Consider the following 25,107-nt stretch of genomic DNA (forward strand, 5'->3'; position numbering starts at 1 on the left):
TATATATATATATATATATATATATATATATATATATATATATATATTACAACAATGCATATAAAATATATAAAACAATGCATATGGGAGGACAGAAGAAAAAAAATTGGCTGTGACATAATTCCCACTCTTTGTTCTGCTGTTGAAATAATTCGATTTCATTTGCTCTCGCTGAGTTCCAGCTATCCACAGCTGGCCAAAAAGTGCTTGACGAAAGTTCTACAACTAAACCATTAAAGCACACTAATATTTGCTGTATTTCTATTTATAGGCTATTAATACAGTAACATTTCCAGGGGCCCACATGTAGTTATTCACTAACGATGGAACAGTGTCCTAAAGTGTTACTAATTATTTAACATTAGACTTTTCTGAATGTCAGAGCAGCTCTGGTCTTGAAGGGCCACTGTCTCATAGAGTTTAGCTCCAGCCCTAATAAAACTATCCTGTCTTTAGCTTTCTAATAATGCTGAGTAATTTGGATGCAGTATTATTTGTAAAGGTGTTTATCCAACTTCGAGTTCTTTGAGTTTCTGTATGAGACTGACACCTAGTGGACATTTCAGTATGTGAGTTTTCAGATTCACACACACTTGTTTTTGCACACGTCTCTCAATCACAGAACCAGGAAACTCAGTTAAAAGAAACTGAAACTGTTCTGCTGTTGAGCTGTTGTTTGTGTCTGTATTGCTGTAGACAGTGAAATGGCTGAAGCCAGTGTTTTTTCAGTGGAGCAGTTCAGCTGTCCAGTGTGTCTGGATCTCCTGAAGGATCCTGTGACCATTCACTGTGGACACAGTTACTGTATGAGCTGCATTACAGACTGCTGGGATCAAGAGGATCAGAAGAGAGTCTACAGCTGTCCTCAGTGCAGACAGACCTTCAGTCCCAGACCTGCTTTAGGTAAAAACACCATGCTGGGTGAAGTGGTGGAGAAACTGAAGAAGACCAAACTAAAAGCTGCAGTTCCTGCTGGATCTGGAGACGTGGAGTGTGACATCTGTACTGGAAGAAAACACAAAGCTGTCAAGTCCTGTCTGGTGTGTCTGGAGTCTTACTGTCAAACTCACTTTGAGCGTCATGAAGAGTTTCGTCCAGGAAAGAGACACAAAGTGACTGATGCCACTGGACGACTGCAGCAGATGATCTGCCAGAAACATGAGAAGCTTCTGGAGGTTTTCTGTCGTACTGACCAGCAATGTGTTTGTGTACTTTGTATGACAGATGAACATAAAAACCATGAGACTGTGTCAACTGCAGCAGAGAGGGCAGAGAAAGAGGTATGAACTGAAATCACACATTTAATGCTGACCCTTCACTGTAGTCTCCAGCTGTATCATGAGTGCATCATGTGATCTACTCTCCCATTGAGAGTCACTACATGACACCTCTGTGTATTAGAGCATGAGCTCAACTTTACTCACCTTTGACACATCGCTCATGCATCAGAGTTATTGTTTTTGCTCCACATTGCACTCAGTTTGAACCTCCATTTCTTCACATTAATTCTTGATTGCAGAGTAGTGATAACAATAAACATATGCCCTCCTTCATATGTGAGGACTTCATAGAAACTAAATTAAATTAATGATCTTAAAACTCTGAGAAACACGGTAAAGAATATATATATATTTTTATGAAACAGGCAAAATTTTACATGAGGTTTTGATCGCTTTGTATGTGAGGTTTGCTGTTTTGAATGTGTCCTCCAGAAACACTTGAAGGAGACACAGAGTGAAATCCAGCAGAGAATCCAGCAGAGACAGAAAGATCTTGAGCAGCTGAGAGACGCTGTGGAGTCTCATAAGGTGAGTTTGGAGAAGAAGAGAAGTTTGAGACTCAGTTTGACTCCTCTTTCAGTCCCACTGAAGCCGCTGTGAGGAAGCAGTAAGAGCTGATTGTGATGTGTGTCTCACAGCGCTCTGCACAGACAGCAGTGGAGGACAGTGAGAGGATCTTTACTGAGCTCATCCGCTCCATTGAGAGAAGCCGCTCTGAGGTGACACAGCGGATCAGAGATCAGGAAAAGACTGCAGTGAGTCGAGCTGAAGGACAAATGGAGCGACTGGAGCAAGAGATTGAAGATCTGAAGAAGAGAAACACTGAGCTGGAGCAGCTTTCACACACAGACGATCACATCCATTTCCTGCAGGTAACCCAACTGTAGAGCAGGTTATTGAGGACAGTGTGAGATGATCAGGTCTTTGAGTCGTGTGTGTTGTTATTCCTGCAGAGTCTTCAGTCTCTCTCAGCTCCTCCTGAATCTACAGAAAACATCTCTAACAGTTTCCTCTCTTCTTTTGATGGAGTGAGAGAATCTGTCCGTCAGCTGAGACTCAAACTGGAGGATTTCTGCAAAGAGGAGATGAAAAACATATCTGGTAAAATATTAGAGATTCACCTGCTCTCTGTAATGAGACAAACATCATCTAATATCATAAAGAAAATGTGTGAAATGTCTAAGGAATAGATCCAGGTCTCATTTTCTCTCTGAGTGTTTATATCTGTTATTTTCTCAGTCAGTAACATTGTTCCCAGGAGCAGAGAGGACTTCCTACAATGTAAGTCACTGACAAACACAATCACACTCACTAAGACGCTTTAACAAGAAAGATTAGTTTGAAGAGACAGAACTAATAGAAAATATTATGTATTCACATTCATCAGGAATCATGTGCAGTGTAGGCAAAGACATTAAGAAATACTCCAGTTTACATTGAATTATTAATCACTTCTTTAAATTTGCAGTCAGATTACTTTATTGATCATTTTAATAGCAATTTAATAATTAATACTCTAATAATAATAATAATAATTTAATTTTAAGTTACTTTCTTAAAACCGCTATGAACCAACATATAAATACATAAAGTGATAATAATGTGATTATACATTAATACAGGCTTATCACCATAGCAACAATAAAACAAATCCAATACATTTCTGAAAATACAGCTTGATATGTTTGTCTGCTCTGTCCATATATCTTCAGCTTTCTGTGCTTGTGTGTGAGGTGTAGGACTATATGTGAATGTGCTTGCACTTGTGTTTATGTAAAAAAGAATAAATAAATAAATAAATAAATAACCAAGCAAACACAAAAACAAACAGAATGAGTTGGAGAATGAATTTTTTTTTAAAAAGCTTCTTCCTTTTTTTTAATCTGAACAAAGAGTTTTTACAGTTCAGCTACACAAAAAGATAAAGAGGGATTTGGCTTAATTTTTAAAGAAATTTGAGATAGACATGAAACTAAAGAAACAGAAATCCTAGAAATGCAAACTTTTAGTGTGAGAATAATAGTTTATGACATATCAAGTGAATGCATGAACATCATGCTATAAATCGGATAGAGCAAAATAATCTTAAAAGCTTAACTTTTACAACTCTTGATTACAGTGTTTTGTTTCTTCATCAGATCGTCATCAGTTCACTCTGGATCCAAACACTGCACATAAATGTCTCTGTCTGTCTGAAGGGAACAGATTGGTGACTCACACACCTCACACAGCTCAGCCGTATCCTGATCATCCAGACAGATTTGATGGTTATCGTCAGGTGTTGTGTAGAGAGAGTGTGAGTGGACGCTGTTACTGGGAGCTGGAGTGTTGTGGGAGTGGTGTGTATATATCAGTGTCATATAAGAGCATCAGCAGGAAGGGATCTGGTAAGGAGTGTGTGTTTGGATGTAATGATCAGTCCTGGAGACTGTACTGCTCTCCCTCCAAATTATCATTCGGTCACAATAACAAACAGACTGAACTCCCTGTTCCCTCCAGCTGCAGGAGAATAGGAGTGTATGTGGATCACAGAGCAGGAACTCTGTCCTTCTACAGCGTCTCTGACTCAATGAGCCTCATCCACACAGTCCAGACCACATTCACTCAGCCGCTATATCCTGGGTTTTATGTATGTGGTTCAGTCAAACTCTCTGATCTGACAACATAAATACAGACTGTGATTCTCTGGCAATATTGTGTCACAGTTTGATTCACAAAATGAGAGCAGAGACCGTGTCGTTAATAACACACAGCAAAAAAACACTCAACAACACCAAGAATACTCTGGTGAACAGAAAAACAAACCAGAAAAAAAAAAGAGATTTTGAATATGCCAGACATTGAGATATAAAACAAGGCACAAGTTGAAATGATCAGTCGACTAATAAGAAATAAATAGCAACCAAAAACTGAGATACTAAACAAAAGAAAGAAACTACACTCAACAGACAATAACTGTGTTTCAGTTCAGATGCTGCATCCTTCGAAAGGCTTTATCTGAAGAGCGACTGCATCTCAGCAGCGGGAATTAACCTCAGGTCGCTGTCAGTGCAGATGCGCTGCATGTCGCTACAGAGGATTTTATAACAGAGCATTCAGATTTATACTCACTATCAAACTAAGTGCTGGGTTTCAACCTAGCTGAACATTTAATGTTACAAAAACACTTAAACGTTGATATCTTACTAAAATATCTAATGTAGTTTATTATGTAGATAAATAGATCAAGGTGCACATATTTTGACAGGTTGTGTTGTTTTCAGACTGTTGAGTATCACTTTTTTAAAAGTCCAGTACAAACATTACTGTCCCTGATCAACAGCAGCTGTCACACTTGCTAGAGGACAAGAGGGATCCTCCGTATGTCAGACTGTCCCATTTAACATCTCTTGTGGCCTTTCAAAAACTGTTTTAAGGATGCAGCACCTAAATTGGGATAAAACAAATGTGTTATATAATGTTGCTGATCACATCGTTGATATACTATACTTGATATAGTACTGTATATCAAGGTAATAACTGACTTTAAAAGATCTGATGAATAGCATAATATAACTGATGTGACCAACCAGAAAAAAAAAAAACCTTCAATCAACAGTTGGCAGAGGAATGGCAAAGGTGTTCTTTTGACTTTAATTTAACTTTAACTGCTACTCTATGATGTACTGTAAGCATCTTCTACAGGAGAACAGCTGATTTGCTGTAGTAAGTAAATGTTGTTTTATATCTTGTGGCATTGTAACTGTATCTGTTTATCATTTAATGCCAAAAGCAACCTCTCTCCTGCTTTTTTTTATTACATTATTTTAGTACTTTTGTCAAATGACTAATTTATCTGTTATGCCATCCTCTTTGCTGTTGTGAAGTGATTTTTATGTTCTTTGGCAGTTCACACTTACACTCCCTGTTGGTGTTGCTGTTCTATCAGTAACTGATGATTAAAATCCCAAATTATAACTAAACGTTGATGTTGTTCAGTTTCTGTGTGCTGTATGAATTAATGTTTTTTGTATGTCTTCTTCAGCTGTATTTGAAGAGTAACTGTATGTGTTCAGTTTACCCTAGATTGTGTGAACACACACACACACACACACACACACACTTAGATGAACTCTCAGATAACATGCATCAGGTAAACGAATATTAGTTGTTTTTATCAAGTCAAATGAGAGTCAGTGATTGTGAGTCACAATACAGCAAACCTCAAATACAGCTGCAAAGGCTTGAAATAAACCTGTATTTCTGCATGAATTTCTCTCATCTGTTTGAAGGCATTTCAAGATTAAACACTTCATGTCTCAGGTCACAGTTTCTAGTGACTCCTACATGCACAGTTGCATACATATCTACATACAGAGTTTCACAGGTGATTATTACTATTGTTTTATTATATTGTTGTATTATTACTATGCTATTGTTATTTGCACCTCTTGCCGCATGTACAGTTTATGTATCTCTGTTGGTGATGAGGGATTCACATGTGATAAATGCAGGGAAATAGTGAGGCTGTAGTGTTTTCACAGTACCAAAATTTCAGTATTCGGTTCCGATACCAGTAAAAATCCACGGTTCTCTGTACCAATTTCAGTACCAATGCAAAACACAAAAATATGCTAATTAAAAAAATAATAATTACAATTAAAAAACTTTTTATCACTAAAAATAAAACCAATGCCATTCTTTATACTTATTTACAATTGTGTTTAAAGTTTTTCTACAAGTTATATAATTATGAAAAACAGTTAACAAGTATCACACAAATTTAATTTGTCTTTTAATTTATGAAATTTAAACACATTTTGTTTTTTTGGTAAATAAATGGGATTTGCTATTAAAATTAAAACATGGAAGAAATATTTTGTGATTTATTTCTTTAAGAAATAAAGTTTTATACATTTTTTCAACACATTTTACTAAATAATAGTAATATTTAGTAGCACGATGCCTTTATGTAAAAATGAACTTTTATTGAATGCATATTTGTCATTTTAACTGAACTTAAGACAAGTGGTGATGCTTAAGATATTTTCGGTCATTGAGGGTTTCTGTAAAAAAAATAATTGTAATAGATCATATGAATTATTATTAAAAGATGATACTGCTACTAATTCTACTATCATACTAACAATATTCAATGCACTATGAATTGATGAGCTGCTGGGTTCATGAATATTAATCATGTTGTATGCATTCGGTCAAACTGATTTGCTGAAATCAAAACAGGGACTGTAATAGATGAAAGCCAGCCAATGAAATTTGCGCATTAGCTCCGCCCACAAAAAAAAAACGGCATATCTTCTTTTTGTTCGAAAAATATGAATAATTCTAAATGAACTCCATTATTTTGACAGGAGAAGTCAACAAAGAATATAGTTTACATGTAGCGTTTCGATTCAGCGTGGTAAGACTCTCGCTCTCTCTCTCTTTGCATGTGTGAGAAAGTCACGTTGAGTCATGCGCCTTCACACAGAGTTTACAGAGCATCAATACAGGTGCGCAGTGCGTACATTGACATGAATCGAAAAGTTCAGATCGCTTGATGGAGAAAGAACTCTGAAGCTCAGATGCTAAAATTAATGCAAGCGTCACGCGCTTCAGTCTATGTAGTAAACAAACCCTCACGTCTCTGCCATTGGATCATTCACACAGAGACGCACAGAACATGCAGGATTCATATTTCAAACAACTTTTGTGGCTTAACATTTACCGATATTGGTCCATATGGAGATATGTTTTGATTAATTTATTCTAACTTTGACAAATTCCGTGACTGTCCATATTTTCATAGTTTCATTTTCATGACTGGATTTTGAGATTCCGTCCACGTTTTCTGCTTCGCGGAAATCATAGCTTCAAGAACCGGGTTTGAACGGGACCTTGGTACTACCGGTACTTAAAGAAACCTGGTACCGTCACATTTACAGTTTTTTTGTACCGACTTGGTACCGAAGTACCGGGTCTTTTGACAACACTATTAGGCTGACAGAGAAGATTTCATAATTAGAGACATGCATCCAAACTTTAATTGAGGACAGTAAGAATGTGAGGGCTCTAGATACGGCTTTGGATGCGTCAATCTCAGGGATTCCTGTACATTGTTCGGTTCCGGCAACAGTGCCCCCACAGCAGGGAAACTGGGTGACAGTGAGGCAGCATAGTCGTGGTACCAAACACCGCTCTTCTGATCAAAACATTACACAGGTTCTCCCCACTCAGTGATGCACCACTGAGAAACCTGATGAAAGTGCTCTAGTTATTGGCCAGAGCGCCTGACATCTTGTCAAATTTAAAAGTGCTGGCTGTAGCAGAAATGAGTCGAACCAGACAAATTAAAGAGTCTATCAGAGCTGTGTGCATTGAAACGAGAGCCGAACTCCTCAGGAAGTCATAAATCAGTTCTAGTGCCACAAGAACCAAGCAAGATAACCAACCAACCAACTTGTTCACACAACAGCTTTCAACATTAACACCAATAGAACAATTATTGACAATTTTAATTCGAAGAAGAGATTGTCAAATTTATTGTTCGTGATTGGAATGCAACGCTGGACATCACATGTAAACCCAGGAGATCAAGTTAAATACTTGCATTGACTTCCCCCACCCAGCAGAACCAGACTGAAATTCCTAAGGGGAAAGGGCTTTAAACCTTTGTCTTCACAGAAAAGTCCCTTTGCCAGAGAATGGCAAAGAAACTGCTTTTTGTACATTATATATGGACCAGAATGAACTCAAAAAGACTTATAAATGAATCGTTCCATTGCTTAACTCCATATTCATTTATGTGTAACCCACACATTTGACTATCATGTATAATCACTTATTGTGTGTCATGTCTAGTATTGATATAATCAAATTTTCTTGCTTGATATTGTCCTGACAATCATTTATTTGTAAAATATATCATAATCATGTTATAGGAATCATGTCCAAAATTAGACCCTGTGAGGCAAGAACCACATGCTTGGTAAGATAAACAAATGATTTATGATACCCCAGAGTCAAGACCATATCTGATTGGTCAAGGCAACATTTGAGGGGTGGCCAACAAGGAAGTTTAAATACTTTGGACACCATGAAGTTTTTTTGCTTTTAGTCTGCTTTTAGTCCCTTGCTGCTGCTATTAGCCATGTCTGTTTCTAGTCTCTAGCTATGCTTCTGCTAGCTTGTAGCTTCTAGCCATGCGGTTTAGTCATCACTGTTTGAGCGCGGTTCCTGCGTGCTTCGGCCTGCCTGCTGCTACTATGCCACGATGAGAAGGAACACAACCTAGTCTCGTCAAACTTTATTTCTTTTCTTTTCCGTTTGAGAGTTTCGTGTTCTGAGTTAAGTTTTGTAACGTCGAGTCTCCGACGCATGACCTCGGATGCCCGTTCAACTTCAACCAGCGCACACGACTCTGCACTTTCAGCCAACGCCCAACAACCACGGGCTTCCCAAGACGTCACTTCACTACTGAACTTCCAGCCAATCAGCGACACCGGGATACCCCTTTCAACGTGAGTCCCTTTCACAGAAAACGAAGGCAACGTATCCCCAGATATTTGTTGTGCTGGTGTATCTAATATAATTTTAGTCACATTGAGGAACTCAATGCAAGGGCTAATTACGTGATTGATGGTTGTTCATGTCTATGCAATTTAAAGTATTGCTGTAAACTTGGAATTCCATATTTCCATTCTCTTAAACTCATCTTTTCCTAACTTTCGATCTTCCTGCAACTTGTGTGAGTGCGTGCGTTTATGTGTTAGATTAGTTTATATGTCTTAGATTTATCTAATAAAGCCTTATTCATATTGAAAAGAGAAGTATCTTGTGTTTTTTGCTTAAAAGTTAGTGTCTTAAACTGCCGATCTTGTTATTGTGCTAATTGATAGTGTTTTCACTATAGTTTGGATATTAGTATCCAGCGCAGATTTGATGTTAAACGGCTCGTTCACTGAACCGCAGGCGCGTCTCCGTGAACAGCCGTGAAACAGTGATTCTGTTCAAATTCCCTTTAAAATCTTAAATGATTCCCTTTGAGCTAAATTGACCTGTTTCCCTTACATGGCTAATGCTAAATGTAAATACAGTAAGATTGTTATTCATGCTGGCGCTAATGATGTTCGACTTCGCCAGTCAGAGATCGCTAAAAATAACATTAAAGAGGTGTGTGAACTTGCAAGCACAATGTCAGACACTGTTATTTGCTCTGGTCCCCTCTCTGCTTACCGGGGTGACGAGATGCATAGCATATTGTCATCACTCAATGGCTGGATGTCTAAGTGCTGCCCGCAGAATAACATAGGTTTAATAGACAATTGGACAAGCTTTTGGGGCAGAGCTGACCTGTTGAAAAGAGATGGTCTTCATCCCTCCTGGGGTGGCGCATCTCTTCTCTCTAGAAATATGGCAAATAGTCTTAGAGTTTATACTTGACTAACTGGTGCCCAGGAGCAGACAGACTGGCTAAACCGACCATCTGCTAGCTGCCTCACGTCACAGAGGTCAGTTAATTCTCAGCACATTGAGACTCTTTCACCTAGATATCACACTACAGAGACTGTGTCTGTTCCCCGAACTAGAAAATACAAAACACGTCCAAACCAATTTAAGAATTTTCAATGTAAAAATTTAATTGAGGTTCAACAATTAAAAACCAGATGCAATACGGATAAACAAATGATAAAGCTTGGCTTATTGAATATCAGATGTTTCTACAAAAGCACTTTTTGTATCATAGATCCTCTTCTGATTATTATTAATTCCTCATTGTCATTAGGATATGTCCCTAAAACCTTCAAACTGGCTTTTAAGCCTAATCAAAAAAACACAACTTGACCCCAAAGAACTAGTTAATTATAGACCAACCTCGAATCTCCCTTTTCTGTCCAAGATACTAGAAAGGGTAGTATCCTCACAATTATATGCCTTCTTAGAGAAAAAAGTTATCTGTGAGGATTTCCAGTCAGGATTTAGACGTATGATAGCACTGAGACTGCTCTCCTTAGAATTACAAATGACCTGCTCTTATCATCTGATCGTGGTTGTATCTCTATATTAGTGCTATTGAATCTTAGTGCTGCATTCGACACTATTGACCACAACATTTTTTTGCATAGACTAGAACACTTTGTTGGCATTAATGGAAGTGCATTAGCATGGTTTAAATCTTACTTATTTGACCGCCATCAATTTGTACCAGTGAACGAGAAGATATCATATCGATCACAAGTGCAGTATGGAGTACCTCAAGGCTCAGTACTAGGGCTGCTACTCTTCACGCTTTACATGATACCCTTGGGAGATATCATCAGGAAACATGGTGTTAGCTTTCACTGTTATGCTGATGATACTCAGCTCTATATTTCTTCGCAGCCCGGTGAAACAGACCAATTTGAAAAACTAATGGATGCTAATGGACTAATGCATAGTCTACATAAAAAACTGGATTGACGAGAGGTGTTAATTATAGGACCTAAAAACTCTGCATGTAATAACCTAGAACACTGTCTATGACTTGATGGCTGCTCTGTCAATTCTTCGTCATCAGTTAAGAAGCTAGGTGTGCTATTTGATAGCAATCTTTCCTTAGAAAGCCACGTTTCTAGCACTTGTAAAACTGCATTTTTCCATCTCAAAAATATATCTAAATTACGGCCTATGCTCTCAATGTAAAATGCAGAAATGTTAATCAATGCATTTATGATCAACAAGAGCAGCAAGAGTTCTTACTAGAACCAGGAAATATGACCTTATTAGTCCAGTCCTGACAACACTGCACTGGCTCCCTATTAAACATCACATAGATTTTAAAATATTGCTTATTACTTATAAAGCCCTGAATGGTTTTGCACCTCAGTATTTGAATGAGCTCTTGTAACAATATAATCCTCCACATCCCCTGCATTCTCAAAACTCTGGCAATTTGATAATACCTAGAATATCAAAATCAACTGCGGGCGGCAGATCCTTTTCCTATTTGGCGCCTAAACTCTGGAATAACCTACCTAACATTGTTCGGGAGGCAGACACACTCTGGCAGTTTAAATCTAGATTAAAGACCCATCTCTTTAACCTGGCTTACACATAACACACTAATATACTTCTAATATCCAAATCTGTCAAAGGATTTTTAGGCTACATTAATTAGGTAAACCGGAACCGGGGAACACTTCTTGCTGTACTTGCTACATCATTAAAAGAATGGCATTTACGCTAATATTAGTCTGTTTCTCTCTTATTCCGATGTCACCGTAGCCACCAGATCCAGTCTGTATCCAGATCAGAGGGTCACTGCAGTCACCCGGATCCAGTACATATCCAGACCAGATGGTGGATCAGCACCTAGAAAGGGCCTCTATAGCCCTGAAAGACAGCGGAGACCAGGACAACTAGAGCCCCAGATACAGATCCCCTGTAAAGACCTTGTCTCAGACGACCACCGGGACAAGACCACAAAAAACAGATGATTTTTCTGCACAATCTGACAATTGACACATTTTTTCCTAATTAATGTTGTTCAGTTGCTTTGACACAATGTGTTTTGTTTAAAGCATAACAAAATGACATAAATGAACACGTTAAATATAAAGTATTCAAAACAGGTAAGTTCATATATTTGGTGTAAAGCGGAATTGAACTGCTGCATCAGTCATACAGTGCTCCTCATGACGAGACCGACGCACCATCACAGAAACAAGAATGAGATGCATTCTAACATAACTGTAGCTTTAAACACAGTTAGTGAGGGCTCGTGTAAAATATTGCACATATACAGGCTGTTTAGATTACTTGTTAAAGTGCAGTGAAATACCTTATATCTTATATTGATGTACAATATGCATGTTTGTGGATGGAGACTTTGTAACGGTCAAAACTATGTATTTTGCATGTGTAGCAGCATGGCCATAGGCAAACAGACACTATAACACTAGACAAAGGACTACGCCACCCCAAGACTTGCACCCAGGGAAATACTACGCACCCACAGGTGCTAATCAAGGCAATGCAGGTTCGGTTCCAAAAAATAGAGCGAGAGACATGGGTACCAAAATACAGAACTTTATTAATCCAAATAATAAAATTACTAAAAAAAAGGGGAAAAATCACATGAGCACTGACACACTTAATGTTTGGTTACTTGTTACTGATCACACAAAAAGAGCAAAGATTTACAGGGCTGTGGTCAGCTGGAATCAACTCCTAAAGAATCACAAAATGCAATTATCACACACTATCGGTGCACCCATTCACATACACACACACGATACCCAGTGAGATTTTGGTTGGTGATCGACACGCCACAACACTGCACACGGTGACAAGATAGCACCACCACCGCACACATGTGGAGATCTGCCTCCCTGCCCTTTTTTGGGGTTTGACCCACAGCACCTGTAAATGAACAAACCAGATCAAAAAAACTAAAGGAAAATAATTTACAATTCCAGACAAACATTCACAAGAGAATAAAGTTAAACTAAAAAAAAAACAAAAAAAATTAAATACACACTGGGCTCAAAAGAAATGAACAATCAAATAATAAATCTGAATAATTCAAATCATCCGGCCTTCCACATGGAGTACAAAGAAAAACAAATGCACAACAAACAAGCTAGGAACAAGACAGCAACACTTCTTAATACTGATGTCCGGAACCCTGCACCACAGCAGGAACTTTCCAACACACAAGCACCTCGCGATGCTAAATGGACAGGGCCAGCACTGAACCGGAACCAAAAGTTGTTAATAAAAACTAGGATGCAGCCAAACGTCACACCGAAGCAAAGTCATGAACGATGTACACGATGGTGTGGGAGCCAGGAGCGGGCAGCAACGAACTGCCAAGTAAGCAGTCTGACCAAACACCGGTTGCAACATTAACCAGTCGACTTAATGCGGCCTTTGGATAGATGCACAAAAAGAACCCTAAGTGAGCTGTGACCAAGTTAGCCACACTGCTAACCACCATGTAAACACTGGTACCAGAAAGGGGCGGGGCACCTAAGAGCAACACATCCTTGTGACACAACTCCACCTTTTATATGCTCACCCCTAACCACTGATAGGCCAACAATCCTAACAATCAAAATATAGGAGGATCTAGCCATCCTGCCACAATCTACCCCTGCTTTTTGTATCGTCGTCCCGACAATGCCATACAAAAGAAACCCCTAGGACACAGGACTCAACACCAAGGCCTATAGAAGACCGAAATCCCACTTGAAGCAGCCTCAGATGAGGACATGGCCTCACTGGTCGCTTCACCCACGGATCGTGGGAGACGATAAATGTTAGGGTGTTGGCCAGCAGTAGTTCTTGTTGTCCTTCGCAGTACGGCCAAATCAGGAACAGGGAGGTCTGTAGATACAGCCACGGATACAGGAGTCAAGCCCCCATCTCCAGAGCACAAGTGTCCTGAGGCCTCTGGCACCCCTGTCACAGACCCAGAGGGAGCTAACCCACTCTGTGGTGCAGATTCAACCATTAAAACAGAATCTCTTAATGCCGACCTAGGTTGCATGGGGAGGCAAGCTTGAGGGACTTCGGGCACTATAGCCAACAAGTCACCCTCATCCAGCTCATCTTCAGAGGGCAACGCTCTTCCACTCAAAGGGCTATCATTAGGATTCTGATCTGGAGGACATTTTTGAATCCTGGCTTTCAACAGGGAACGGTGAACATGCTTTACCTTGCTCAGCTCGTCCATCGGCGCGATTGTGTATACAGCACCACCATCTTTTGGTGCTTTCACAATTTGGTATACCACCGAATCCCACAAATCCTGGATTTTGTGGCGACCTCGCATGCCACACTCCCGTAGGTAAACCAACTGGCCCTCCTCTAATGATGTACACTGCACATTCCGATCATGATGTGCCTTACGTCGTTCAGCAACAGCCCTCAAACGGTCACGTGCACCTTCAAATGCCACCTGGAGCCTAGTCTGATGTTCCACAATCCAGTCATGGACGCTACCTGCCGCCTCCTCTTGAACTCTCCCCAGCAAAAAGTCAACTGGGAGCCGCGGTTCTTGCCCAAACATCAAATAATACGGGGACTCCCCAGTCGCTTGATGAGGGGTGGTGTTATAACAAAAGAGTACCTGCGGAAGACAGGACGCCCAGTCTCTCTTCCTTGAAACAGGCAGTGTGCGGAGAAGATTATGCAGAGTCCTATTGAAGCGCTCGCACTGGCCATTACCGGCTGGATGGTAGGGAGTAGTGCGAGACTTCTCCACTTTATAAAGGTGACAGAGCTGCTGAATAAGGGAGGATTCAAAGTTGCGGCCCTGGTCTGAATGAATCCGATGAGGAACCCCAAACTTAAAAAACCACTCCACCACCAAAACCTGAGCCACAGTTTCAGCACGTTGGTCCCTTGTAGGGACAGCCAGGGTATATTTAGTAAAAACGTCAGTCATTACTAAAATATTTTCAATGCCTGAACGAGAAGGTTCAAGCATAGTGAAATCAATGGCCAAAATCTCATTTGGCCTCGAAGCTAGCAGATGGCCCATGAAGCTATGGCCAATGGGCTGCACATCTTTGGCAGACTGACACCTTTCACATTCCTGGCACCAACGGGCCACCTCTGCAGACATACCCGGCCAATAGCATCGTTGCCTTAACAACTCAGTGGTTCGTTCGATGCCCTGATGTCCATGCTCTTGATGGAGCTGTGTCAGAACATCCGCTTTCAAAATGGTGGGCAAAATCAACTGATAAAGCTCCTCACCCCCATCAGGGCGAAACACCCGTCTGTATAACACACCGGCTCTTTCCACCAAACGATCCCACTGCCGGAGCAACACCAGACTGGACTTAGACAACTGTCTACGTTCTTCTACACTAGGGAAAACTTTCTGTTTCCAGAAACTCAGAATACCCTTAATAACTGGGTCTGCCCGCTGCAGAGAAACCAAGTCGGTAGTAGAATGACTAGGCAAAACAGAAATAATTGCTTGAGTAGCTTGAGGCATCACATCTACACCTGTTTGCTGTACAACATGGGGAACTGCAGTGCCTGGAAGCCAACCCTCAAGCCCACTGCAATCAGGTGGATGCCGCCTCGACAGAGCATCTGCATTTCGGTTACTTTTCCCTGACCTATACTTTAACTCAAAATCAAAAGCAGCAAGTTGTGCAGCCCAACGTTGTTCAGTCGCCCCCAACTTTGCTGAAGCAAGATGACTAAGGGGGTTATTATCAGTAAAAACTACACATCTGTGCCCCAGCAAATACTCACGAAACTTCTCCGTCATGGCCCACTTGAGCGCCAAAAACTCCAACTTCATAGAGCTATAATTGGACATATTGCGCTCAGTGGGCCGAAGACTACGACTAGCGTAGGCAATAGGCCGCACCTTTCCCCCTTGTTCTTGGGAAAGGACGGCACCTAAGCCACTATAGCTAGCATCAACCTCTAAAATGAAGGGAACGGAGAAGTCAGCGTAAGCAAGAACAGGGGCAGAGGTGAGTTTACCTTTTAGTGCCTCAAAACTACTCTGACAGTGTGCCGTCCAGGACCCACTAAAACTCGGTCCCCTACTTTTCTTAGACTTGCCTCTGGCCAGCTCAGCAACCAGTTTATGCAGAGGGGCTGCCATTTTAGCAAACCCCTCCACAAAACGCCGATAATAGCTGGCGAAGCCCAGAAAGGAGCGCAATTCTGAAACGCTAGTTGGGGTCTGCCACTGGGCCACTACCTCCACCTTGCTTGGATCCGTAGCGACACCTTGAGATGATACAACATGTCCTAAATACTTCACCTCGCGCTGAAAAAATGCACACTTCTGGAGCTTAGCTTTAAGTCCCTCAATCGCCAATCGACCCAGCACCACTTCCAGCCGTTCTAAATGTTGGAACACAGAGGAAGAGAACACCACAATGTCGTCCAAATACAACAACAAAGATTGGCATTGCTGGTCACCAAACAACCGTTCCATCAATCGCTGGAAGGTGCTGGGAGCATTGCAGAGACCAAACGGCATCCGGTTCCACTCAAACAAGCCAAATGGAGTACAGAAAGCAGTTTTAGGTCGATCCGCCTCTGTGACAGGGACCTGGTTATACCCGCTGGCCAAGTCCATTGTGGAGAACCAGCGGGCCCCAGTCAGGGCATCAAGGGATTCCTCAATACGAGGTAAAGGGAAGGCATCCTTCCTAGTTTTAGAATTTAACTGACGGTAGTCTACACACATCCGTAGACTACCGTCCTTCTTTTTAACCAATACAATAGGGGAGGCGTATGGACTACAGCTCTCTCTAATCACCTGTGATTCCAGTAGCTGGTTAATATGTGCCTTCACCACCTCGTACTCTGAAGGGGGGACCCTCCTGTACCGTTGCCTGACAGGGGTATCATCTAAAAGTGGAATATCATGCGAAAGAAGGTTAGTGCAACCCAAATCCCCCTCATGAGCTGAGAACACAAAGTGGTATTTTTGGAGTAGGGCCCGAACCTGAGCTTGTTCCTCCACTGACAAAATCGACAAATCTACAGAGTCAATCTGCTCCTGTACTGTAGGACCCACCAGAGTCGTATGAACACTTACCATAGCAGTGGCTGACCTCACTTCACTTATGCCTTCAGGCAAACTTATGACAAAAACACCGTTCAAGGTACCTAAAGATGTCCTTAGGTAGAGTACAACCTCAGTAACACCCACATTCACCACAGGTATATAGGCTGTACCCCGAGTCACTTGAACCAGTGCAGGGGAGGCCAGCAACCCAGCAGGTAACCCAGCCTCAGATGGTTCAAACAGCACAGTGCCAGTAGAATAATGCTCTGAACAGGTTGCTGCTACAAGCCTCATCGTGCCCCCCGGAATGCGACACACCCCATGTCCCCGCTCCCGAACTGTACCAGCATGATCAACAGAAAACTGAGTATTAACTTGATGACAATGCTGCAATGCATGCATCAAAGGACTAGGGGCCTGTGACACGGCAGGTAAATCAAAAAGGGATATGCCGTGTTGCCCAAAGAGCTCCTGGTAGCATCTTTTAAGGACATTCATTCCCAACACACCTGGAACCCTCAACCCAGAATTACCAGGAGGATCTCGGACAACCAGCACCCCACAATCTGGGACCACTTTGCCACAAAACTCAACATCTAGCTCCATGTAACCAATGTAGGGGATTGAAAGACCATTTGCAGCAGTAAGTTGCAACCACTGGCAAGACTTAAGTCGCTCCTGCCCCCATGGCTCATAATACTGCTGAAAACAACTCTCTGTTATGGTAGAAACCATAGAGCCTGTATCTATCAAACAGGGCACCTGGACCCCACCAATAAGAACATTAAGATGAGGGCAGGAGGACACTAAACGAGATGCTGGAGTGGAAACGTTTACAACACTTGAGCCTGATAACTCCCCAACCGAGTTGTGGCTCTGCAACTCGGTGGGGATTAGTTTTCCGACTGCTGTGCTGGACGAGTCTGCCTACTACCAATCGGAGGTTCTTCCCTGCACTCCCGAGCAAAATGGCCAGGGCGTTGACATCTCCTACAGATAACATGACCATAACGTGGGGATCGGCTACGTGAGCTTGGAGCCTGCAAACGAGCTAAACCCTGGGAAAGCTGATTTATCTGCTCTTGTTGTATTTTTAACATGTCTTTTAATTCAGTTAACTCTGTTGAAGGAGAACTAGGAGGACCTGTACGCGACTCACCCTGCACAGCATACTGGACCCCATAAGCCAGTGGAACAGACTGACTTCGTCCCCTTACGCCCCCCGGCATTCCCTCCCATTCCCAACGCATGGCCTCACTACGCACCTCTAAAAGTGTAGAGGAAGGTTGACGGCGGACCAATTGCTTGAGTTCACGACGAAGGCCGATATCAATAACGTGCTCAACAAATTGGTCACGCAATAAAGCTTCTGCATTCGGTATGACATGAGGAGACTGCCGTTTCACTTTCTCCAGGAGGCCCAACAATGCAATGGAGAATTCTAACAAAGTCTCTCCCTCCTGTTGTCTCCTGGAGAAAAAGGCCTGTTGTAAAGCTACATAAGACAGGGAACACCCATACAATTCTCTTAACGCCTGAATTATCTTCTCAGGATCCCCCCTCTCTATATCAGAACGATATCTGATCTCATCTCGGGCCTCACCTTCCAGGTGATCAAAAAGAAAGAAAGCTTGGTCAACTACAGACAAATGACGTGCCCGCATGCAAGCTTGGGCTTCTTCTACCCATTCATTAATGGTAAGGCTTGATCTACCGCTAAACATGGGGCATTTTCTATCTCGGGGCAAAAAAATTAATCTCTCAGATAATGGAGCACTAGCACCGGTAGATTGCTGCACAACAGATGGCCCGGTGGCAGCAATAGTAGCCACGCCAGGATCTACAACAACTGGAGCTTGTTCCTGTCTGAGCCTTTCGTTATCAGCCTTCAAATGGGCAACAAGATCTCTAAGTTCTTGCAACTCTCCTTCCATAATGGATGTCAAAACACTTACCACCAAACAGGGGAATGAAAAAGATAAAGGGGGAGGGGGGGGTAGAAAAGAAAACAGCCAGGTAAATCCTTCCAGAAGTTTGTGCTGCTGTCTTGTTCCTAGGAATAACCGTAAACAACAAAACACGATATAAATTTAAAGGAATATCCAAATCAACAAATTGACCCACGTCTCTGCTCAAAACTGTGGAATCCTGCCGACTACGCCAGAATGTAGCAGCATGGCCATAGGCAAACAGACACTATAACACTAGACAAAGGACTACGCCACCCCAAGACTTGCACCCAGGGAAATACTACGCACCCACAGGTGCTAATCAAGGCAATGCAGGTTCGGTTCCAAAAAATAGAGCGAGAGACATGGGTACCAAAATACAGAACTTTATTAATCCAAATAATAAAATTACTAAAAAAAAGGGGAAAAATCACATGAGCACTGACACACTTAATGTTTGGTTACTTGTTACTGATCACACAAAAAGAGCAAAGATTTACAGGGCTGTGGTCAGCTGGAATCAACTCCTAAAGAATCACAAAATGCAATTATCACACACTATCGGTGCACCCATTCACATACACACACACGATACCCAGTGAGATTTTGGTTGGTGATCGACACGCCACAACACTGCACACGGTGACAAGATAGCACCACCACCGCACACATGTGGAGATCTGCCTCCCTGCCCTTTTTTGGGGTTTGACCCACAGCACCTGTAAATGAACAAACCAGATCAAAAAAACTAAAGGAAAATAATTTACAATTCCAGACAAACATTCACAAGAGAATAAAGTTAAACTAAAAAAAAAAACAAAAAAAATTAAATACACACTGGGCTCAAAAGAAATGAACAATCAAATAATAAATCTGAATAATTCAAATCATCCGGCCTTCCACATGGAGTACAAAGAAAAACAAATGCACAACAAACAAGCTAGGAACAAGACAGCAACACTTCTTAATACTGATGTCCGGAACCCTGCACCACAGCAGGAACTTTCCAACACACAAGCACCTCGCGATGCTAAATGGACAGGGCCAGCACTGAACCGGAACCAAAAGTTGTTAATAAAAACTAGGATGCAGCCAAACGTCACACCGAAGCAAAGTCATGAACGATGTACACGATGGTGTGGGAGCCAGGAGCGGGCAGCAACGAACTGCCAAGTAAGCAGTCTGACCAAACACCGGTTGCAACATTAACCAGTCGACTTAATGCGGCCTTTGGATAGATGCACAAAAAGAACCCTAAGTGAGCTGTGACCAAGTTAGCCACACTGCTAACCACCATGTAAACACTGGTACCAGAAAGGGGCGGGGCACCTAAGAGCAACACATCCTTGTGACACAACTCCACCTTTTATATGCTCACCCCTAACCACTGATAGGCCAACAATCCTAACAATCAAAATATAGGAGGATCTAGCCATCCTGCCACACATGCATCACATTACAGTGCGGAGTGCATGAAAATAATAAAAGGGCAAACTTATCATCCACTTATCAGCGCTATAAGTTACGTGATCGTTCTTTAAGAAAATTACTATGTGAGAACCACTACGGATGATAAGTTTGCTTTGCACTTTGTTATTATTTTGTCTTTGCTTTATTTGTAACACCAAGAAAGAGTTAATCTCTCATGTTTGAGAAGAGCGCGATGTCGTGTAGCAGTCATTAAATGTGTGGGACACCAACTCCTCATTTTCTATCTCTTTCATTTCATGGATTTAACGAGCTATCTGAGTCAAAGCGGACAACTTCAGCGACTACAGGCTCTAATCCTTCTGCGCTCGTGAGCGTGTGTGTGTGTTTGTGAAATGCGGTGCTGAAGTGAAATAACTGGGCAATTTGATAGCCGAATTATAATAAGCAGCTCAATAATAAATAAAAAAAATAGCTATTATTAAAATCTGATACATTAATAAGAAAATTTGCCTAATATCATCTTGATTATCCACAGAGAAATCTGTTTATGTCGATATGTCTGACTATCATTGATACATGACACTATCGTCTATCTGTCATGATCCTGGTATTATTCTCTTTTGCTGAGTCCCAATTCGCACACTATCCGTCCTAAATAGTATGCGAAACTAGAATTAGTATGTCCCAAATCGTAGTATGTTGAAAAGAGTATTCCAAAGATACCCGGATGGTCTACTATTTCCGGTTAGAATTCGAAGTGCAGATCAATGCACACTCTATATTGCCCACAACCCATTGCGTGCGGGAGGGAGGAGCTTTGCGATAGCTTTGCAGTAATGTAAACATGGCAGCCAGATGCAGCAGCGGAGATGCGCCCTCAGCTTTTAAGTGTAAGAATTCAAATGTTTAACCCTAATTAAAGTTATATTTTATTGTCTCATAATATTATTGGGTTTATGTTGTGCTAAAAAAGTACCTTGTGTATCTTGTAGGGTCCGATGAAGTTACTGATCGCCTCATTAACTGGCGCATTGCTTCTTCACTCCTCAACTTGGTAGAAGAACACATTGTAAAATGTATTGTGAAAAAAAAACGATGAGATTCTGTTGGATTTAATACCGAGAAACTTTCTGTTGGATTATCCCACCTAAACGGCCACCTGTGTTCCTTTCCTGAACTTCCTGAGTCTCACCATTAAACGTTGTTCAAATTGCCTTCTGCTTCTGGGTCCTCTCTCCTTATCTGTGACACTATCAGCACAACCCTAATGTGATATTGTTTGAATAAATATATTGCTTTCAGAAAGCTACTTCTTGACTGAAACATTAAAACCGACATTCACATACCTCACAAATGTTCATGTACGTGGAGGGCTGCTAGGATTAGTTCACCAAAAAAATGAAAAGGGTCATAATTTACTCTCCCTCGTGTTGTTCCAGACTCATACAAACAAAATATATATAAATATCGTAATGGATTACTTCTACAATAACTCTGTATTTGAAAATCTAGACTCTCAATGAATTAATAATATTATGAGAAAATAAAAAATCTATTTGTTTGTGTTGTAAAGACAAACAAGACATAAGTCTTATAGGTTTGGAATGACATGAAGGCAATTAAATGATTTTTTGTGTGAACTTTTCCTTTAAGAGGGAAGACCAGAATGATGACACCTCAAATCAGACAAGACAACTCCAAAGTTGGTTTGAGTTCTGCAATGAAAAACACAGACATCAATGGTTTTAATGAAATGAGCACGTAATCAAACTGTTGTTGAATCAAAATCTGAAGTAAACAGGCAACAGAAACATTTATTTTCTTAAATAACTTACATAAATCTCAAAAGAATGATGCTCTCCTATGTCTGTGACTTTCAACATCTACAAAAAAATAAAAAATAAAACAAACTGATAAGAAAATTCTGAATTTCACTCATAAACCCGTCTTCCCCTCACTTCAGAAGAAGCAGAGAAAATCACCTCCTCCTCACAAAAGCAGACTTCTGTGTAACATTAGTTAACTCCCGGCATGGACACAGTGAAGACACAAGCTCAACAAGTCTGAAATATTACATGCAAAACATACTTTTACCAATTACCACTTAAACAGCCTCAAAATATTTATGCTAGTCTTTATTACATAACGTTGTTTCCTTTAGGAAACTAACGTACATTCAGTTTAACCGTGAAAAGTCTTTTAACACCTCAAAAAGTGCAGATATTGTAAAATCTAAATGTAAATATGACATAAGACTCACAGACGTTATATTAAAAATAACGTTAACCTCTTCCATTCAGTAAAAAAGGCCATTAAGAACTGCTGCATATATGAAAAAAAAAACTAACCCTAAAAAAAAATTTAAACAAAAGGTTTTTCAGCTATTTTTTTAGCATTATGTATCCTTAATAACATACCAAAATTTTACCAAAATTGGACCACTAGAAAGGTGTAATTTTCAAGATGGTATCCAAGTTGGGCAGGAAGCCCTTAAAATATCCTAACTCCTTCATTATTTGACTTAGTCAAGTAATCTTAGTGTCTAACCCCATGTTTTCTGGGTCTATGAATCCATTGGACTTGTCTAAATCAATCAATCACCTTTATTTATATAGTGCTTTAAACAAAATACATTGCGTCAAAGCACTGAACAACATTCATTTGGAAAACAGTGTCTCAATAATGCAAAATGATAGTTAAAGGCAGTTCATCATTGAATTCAGTTATGTCATCTCTGTTCAGTTGAAATAGTGTCTGTTTTTATTTGCAATCAAGTCAATGATATCGCCGTAGATGAAGTGACCCCAACTAAGCAAGCCAGAGGCGACAGCAGCAAGGAACCGAAACTCCATCGGTGACAGAATGGAGAAAAAAAACCTTGGGAGAAACCAGGCTCAGTTGGGGGGTCAGTTCTCCTCTGACCAGACGAAAACCAGTAGTTCAATTCCAGGCTGCAGCAAAGTCAGATTGTGCAGAAGAATCATCTGTTTCTTGTGGTCTTGTCCTGGTGCTCCTCTGAGACAAGGTCTTTACAGGGGATCTGTATCTGGGGCTCTAGTTGTCCTGGTCTCCGCTGTCTTTCAGGGCAGTAGAGGTCCTTTCTAGGTGCTGATCCACCATCTGGTCTGGATACGTACTGGATCCGGGTGACTGCAGTGACCCTCTGATCTGGACACAGACTGGATCTGGTGGCCACGGTGACCTCGGAACAAGAGAGAAACAGACAAATATTAGCGTAGATGCCATTCTTCTAATGATGTAGAAAGTACGGTGTTATGTGAAGTGTTTCCGGTTCCGGTTTACCTAATACCTAAATTGCATTGACATGATTACATACTTATGGAATACATGATTTTGTGAGAATACTGTAAGGTTTTATCATTGTTTGGGGTGAACCAGAGATGTAAACAACTCCTACTCAGTACCTGTTTTCTTTTTTTTTCTGCTAAAACACAGACTTTACATTCAATGTAAGAGAGAATAAAGGGTGGGTTGTCTCCAACAATTTGATTGATGAGGGTCATAAAAGCCATCTGTTCTGGACACCTGTTTGTACACCCCCCCTCCCCTCCCCTCCCCTCCCTGTACACCCCGGTGACCTAGATATGAACTTATGAACCTAAGATGAACTTACGAACCTAAGAAGGAATTTCGGTGAGGGAGGGTGAAAATGTGTTGGGATCTATGTGCTTTTTTTTTGTTAAACTCTGAAAAGGGCGAAATCATGAAAATGGTATAAGGGGATTTTTTATTAAGGTTTTAAGTACACAGTGCATTTCAAGAAAAAGCTTATAAACACATACGAAATGGAAACGATGTCATGCTCGTTTTTGTAGTTGGAAAAGTGTAAAACGTTGTTAAAGTTGTAACAAATTTAAGAAAACTATTGGTTATTTATCTAAAACAACTAAACAAGTCAAAACTATCAGATGTGTTTAGCGTTAAGCAACACGTGAAAAAGATGTGAGAGCTTGTAAAAATTTAAAAAGGTGTTTTGTTACCAGCTAGAAAAGAAAGCATTTATCACTTATACCTTACCTCAAACTAAAAAAGAAACGAATGTAAAGCGACGATACAAACCAGAAAACTTGGCGTTTGTCATAATGTGAGAAAAAGTTAAAACAAAAGAAAAAAGATGGAAGGCATTACGCGATCTAAAATAAAATCCATCAGACAAGAAACTTGTCAAATCTATGTTGTACTTTACCACTAACCACCATTTTAAAAATCTAGACTGTTAGTGACAGAGAGTTAGACGAAAGAAAAAAAGATCTCACAGCAAAGTGTCAAGGCATCTCCGTTGAGCGATCCTGACAGCATCGCAGACACACTTAGAATGAGGCTCGGGGAATGCTCCGGAAAAAACCACGCCTCCAGCGCTAGAGACTGCCCCGCTGTAGACTGATACCAGCATCAAATAGATTTAAATGTTCAAATAATTAAACTAAGTAGTTTTTAATAAATAGACATCAATCCTTAATTAGTGAAAACTTTATATCCGTTTAAACATAAGATCAATTTGTACTTTTAAATGATGTAGCTTTATGTGATTTTTATTTACTTTTAGTCTTAAAAAATACAAAATAAAAAAATAATAATAAAAACAGCATTGAAAAAGCATTATTTGTTTTTTAATGTATTAAGTTAATTACTCTAATCTACGACTAGTCTAAATTTAGACTATTGCCGTCGATATATCTTTTATTTTTGTCAAGCTTAATTTCTCAAGCTATGACAATTAACACACAAACACACTTTCCGTCTGGCCAGTTTGTAAGTTTGTGTCGTGTTATCTAGTAAATAAAACAGACATATGTAGTTAAAAGTAGTCGGTTTAACAATATGGCAGGAAAGAGATGTCATCTCAACATCGAAACGTGACCGTGTCGGACATCTGGTGTCTGTGTGATTACTGTTGCCTGCATATCAGTTAGAC

The 25,107-nt window shown here is 40.6% G+C and overlaps 1 protein-coding gene across 1 annotated transcript; it reads left to right on the forward strand.

Moving 5' to 3' along the window:
* The first annotated feature begins 636 nt into the window (after window positions 1-636).
* Window positions 637-5,584, forward strand: LOC127976012 (tripartite motif-containing protein 16-like). Its single transcript, XM_052580105.1, has 6 exons — window positions 637-1,280; window positions 1,713-1,808; window positions 1,919-2,152; window positions 2,234-2,381; window positions 2,520-2,561; window positions 3,419-5,584. The coding sequence occupies exons 1-6, from the start codon at window positions 705-707 to the stop codon at window positions 3,946-3,948; spliced, it is 1,626 nt and encodes a 541-aa protein (XP_052436065.1). The 5' UTR covers window positions 637-704; the 3' UTR covers window positions 3,949-5,584.
* Window positions 5,585-25,107: the final 19,523 nt, after the last annotated feature.

Source organism: Carassius gibelio, chromosome B17 (assembly GCF_023724105.1).
Source record: "Carassius gibelio isolate Cgi1373 ecotype wild population from Czech Republic chromosome B17, carGib1.2-hapl.c, whole genome shotgun sequence".
Lineage (NCBI taxonomy): Eukaryota > Metazoa > Chordata > Actinopteri > Cypriniformes > Cyprinidae > Carassius > Carassius gibelio.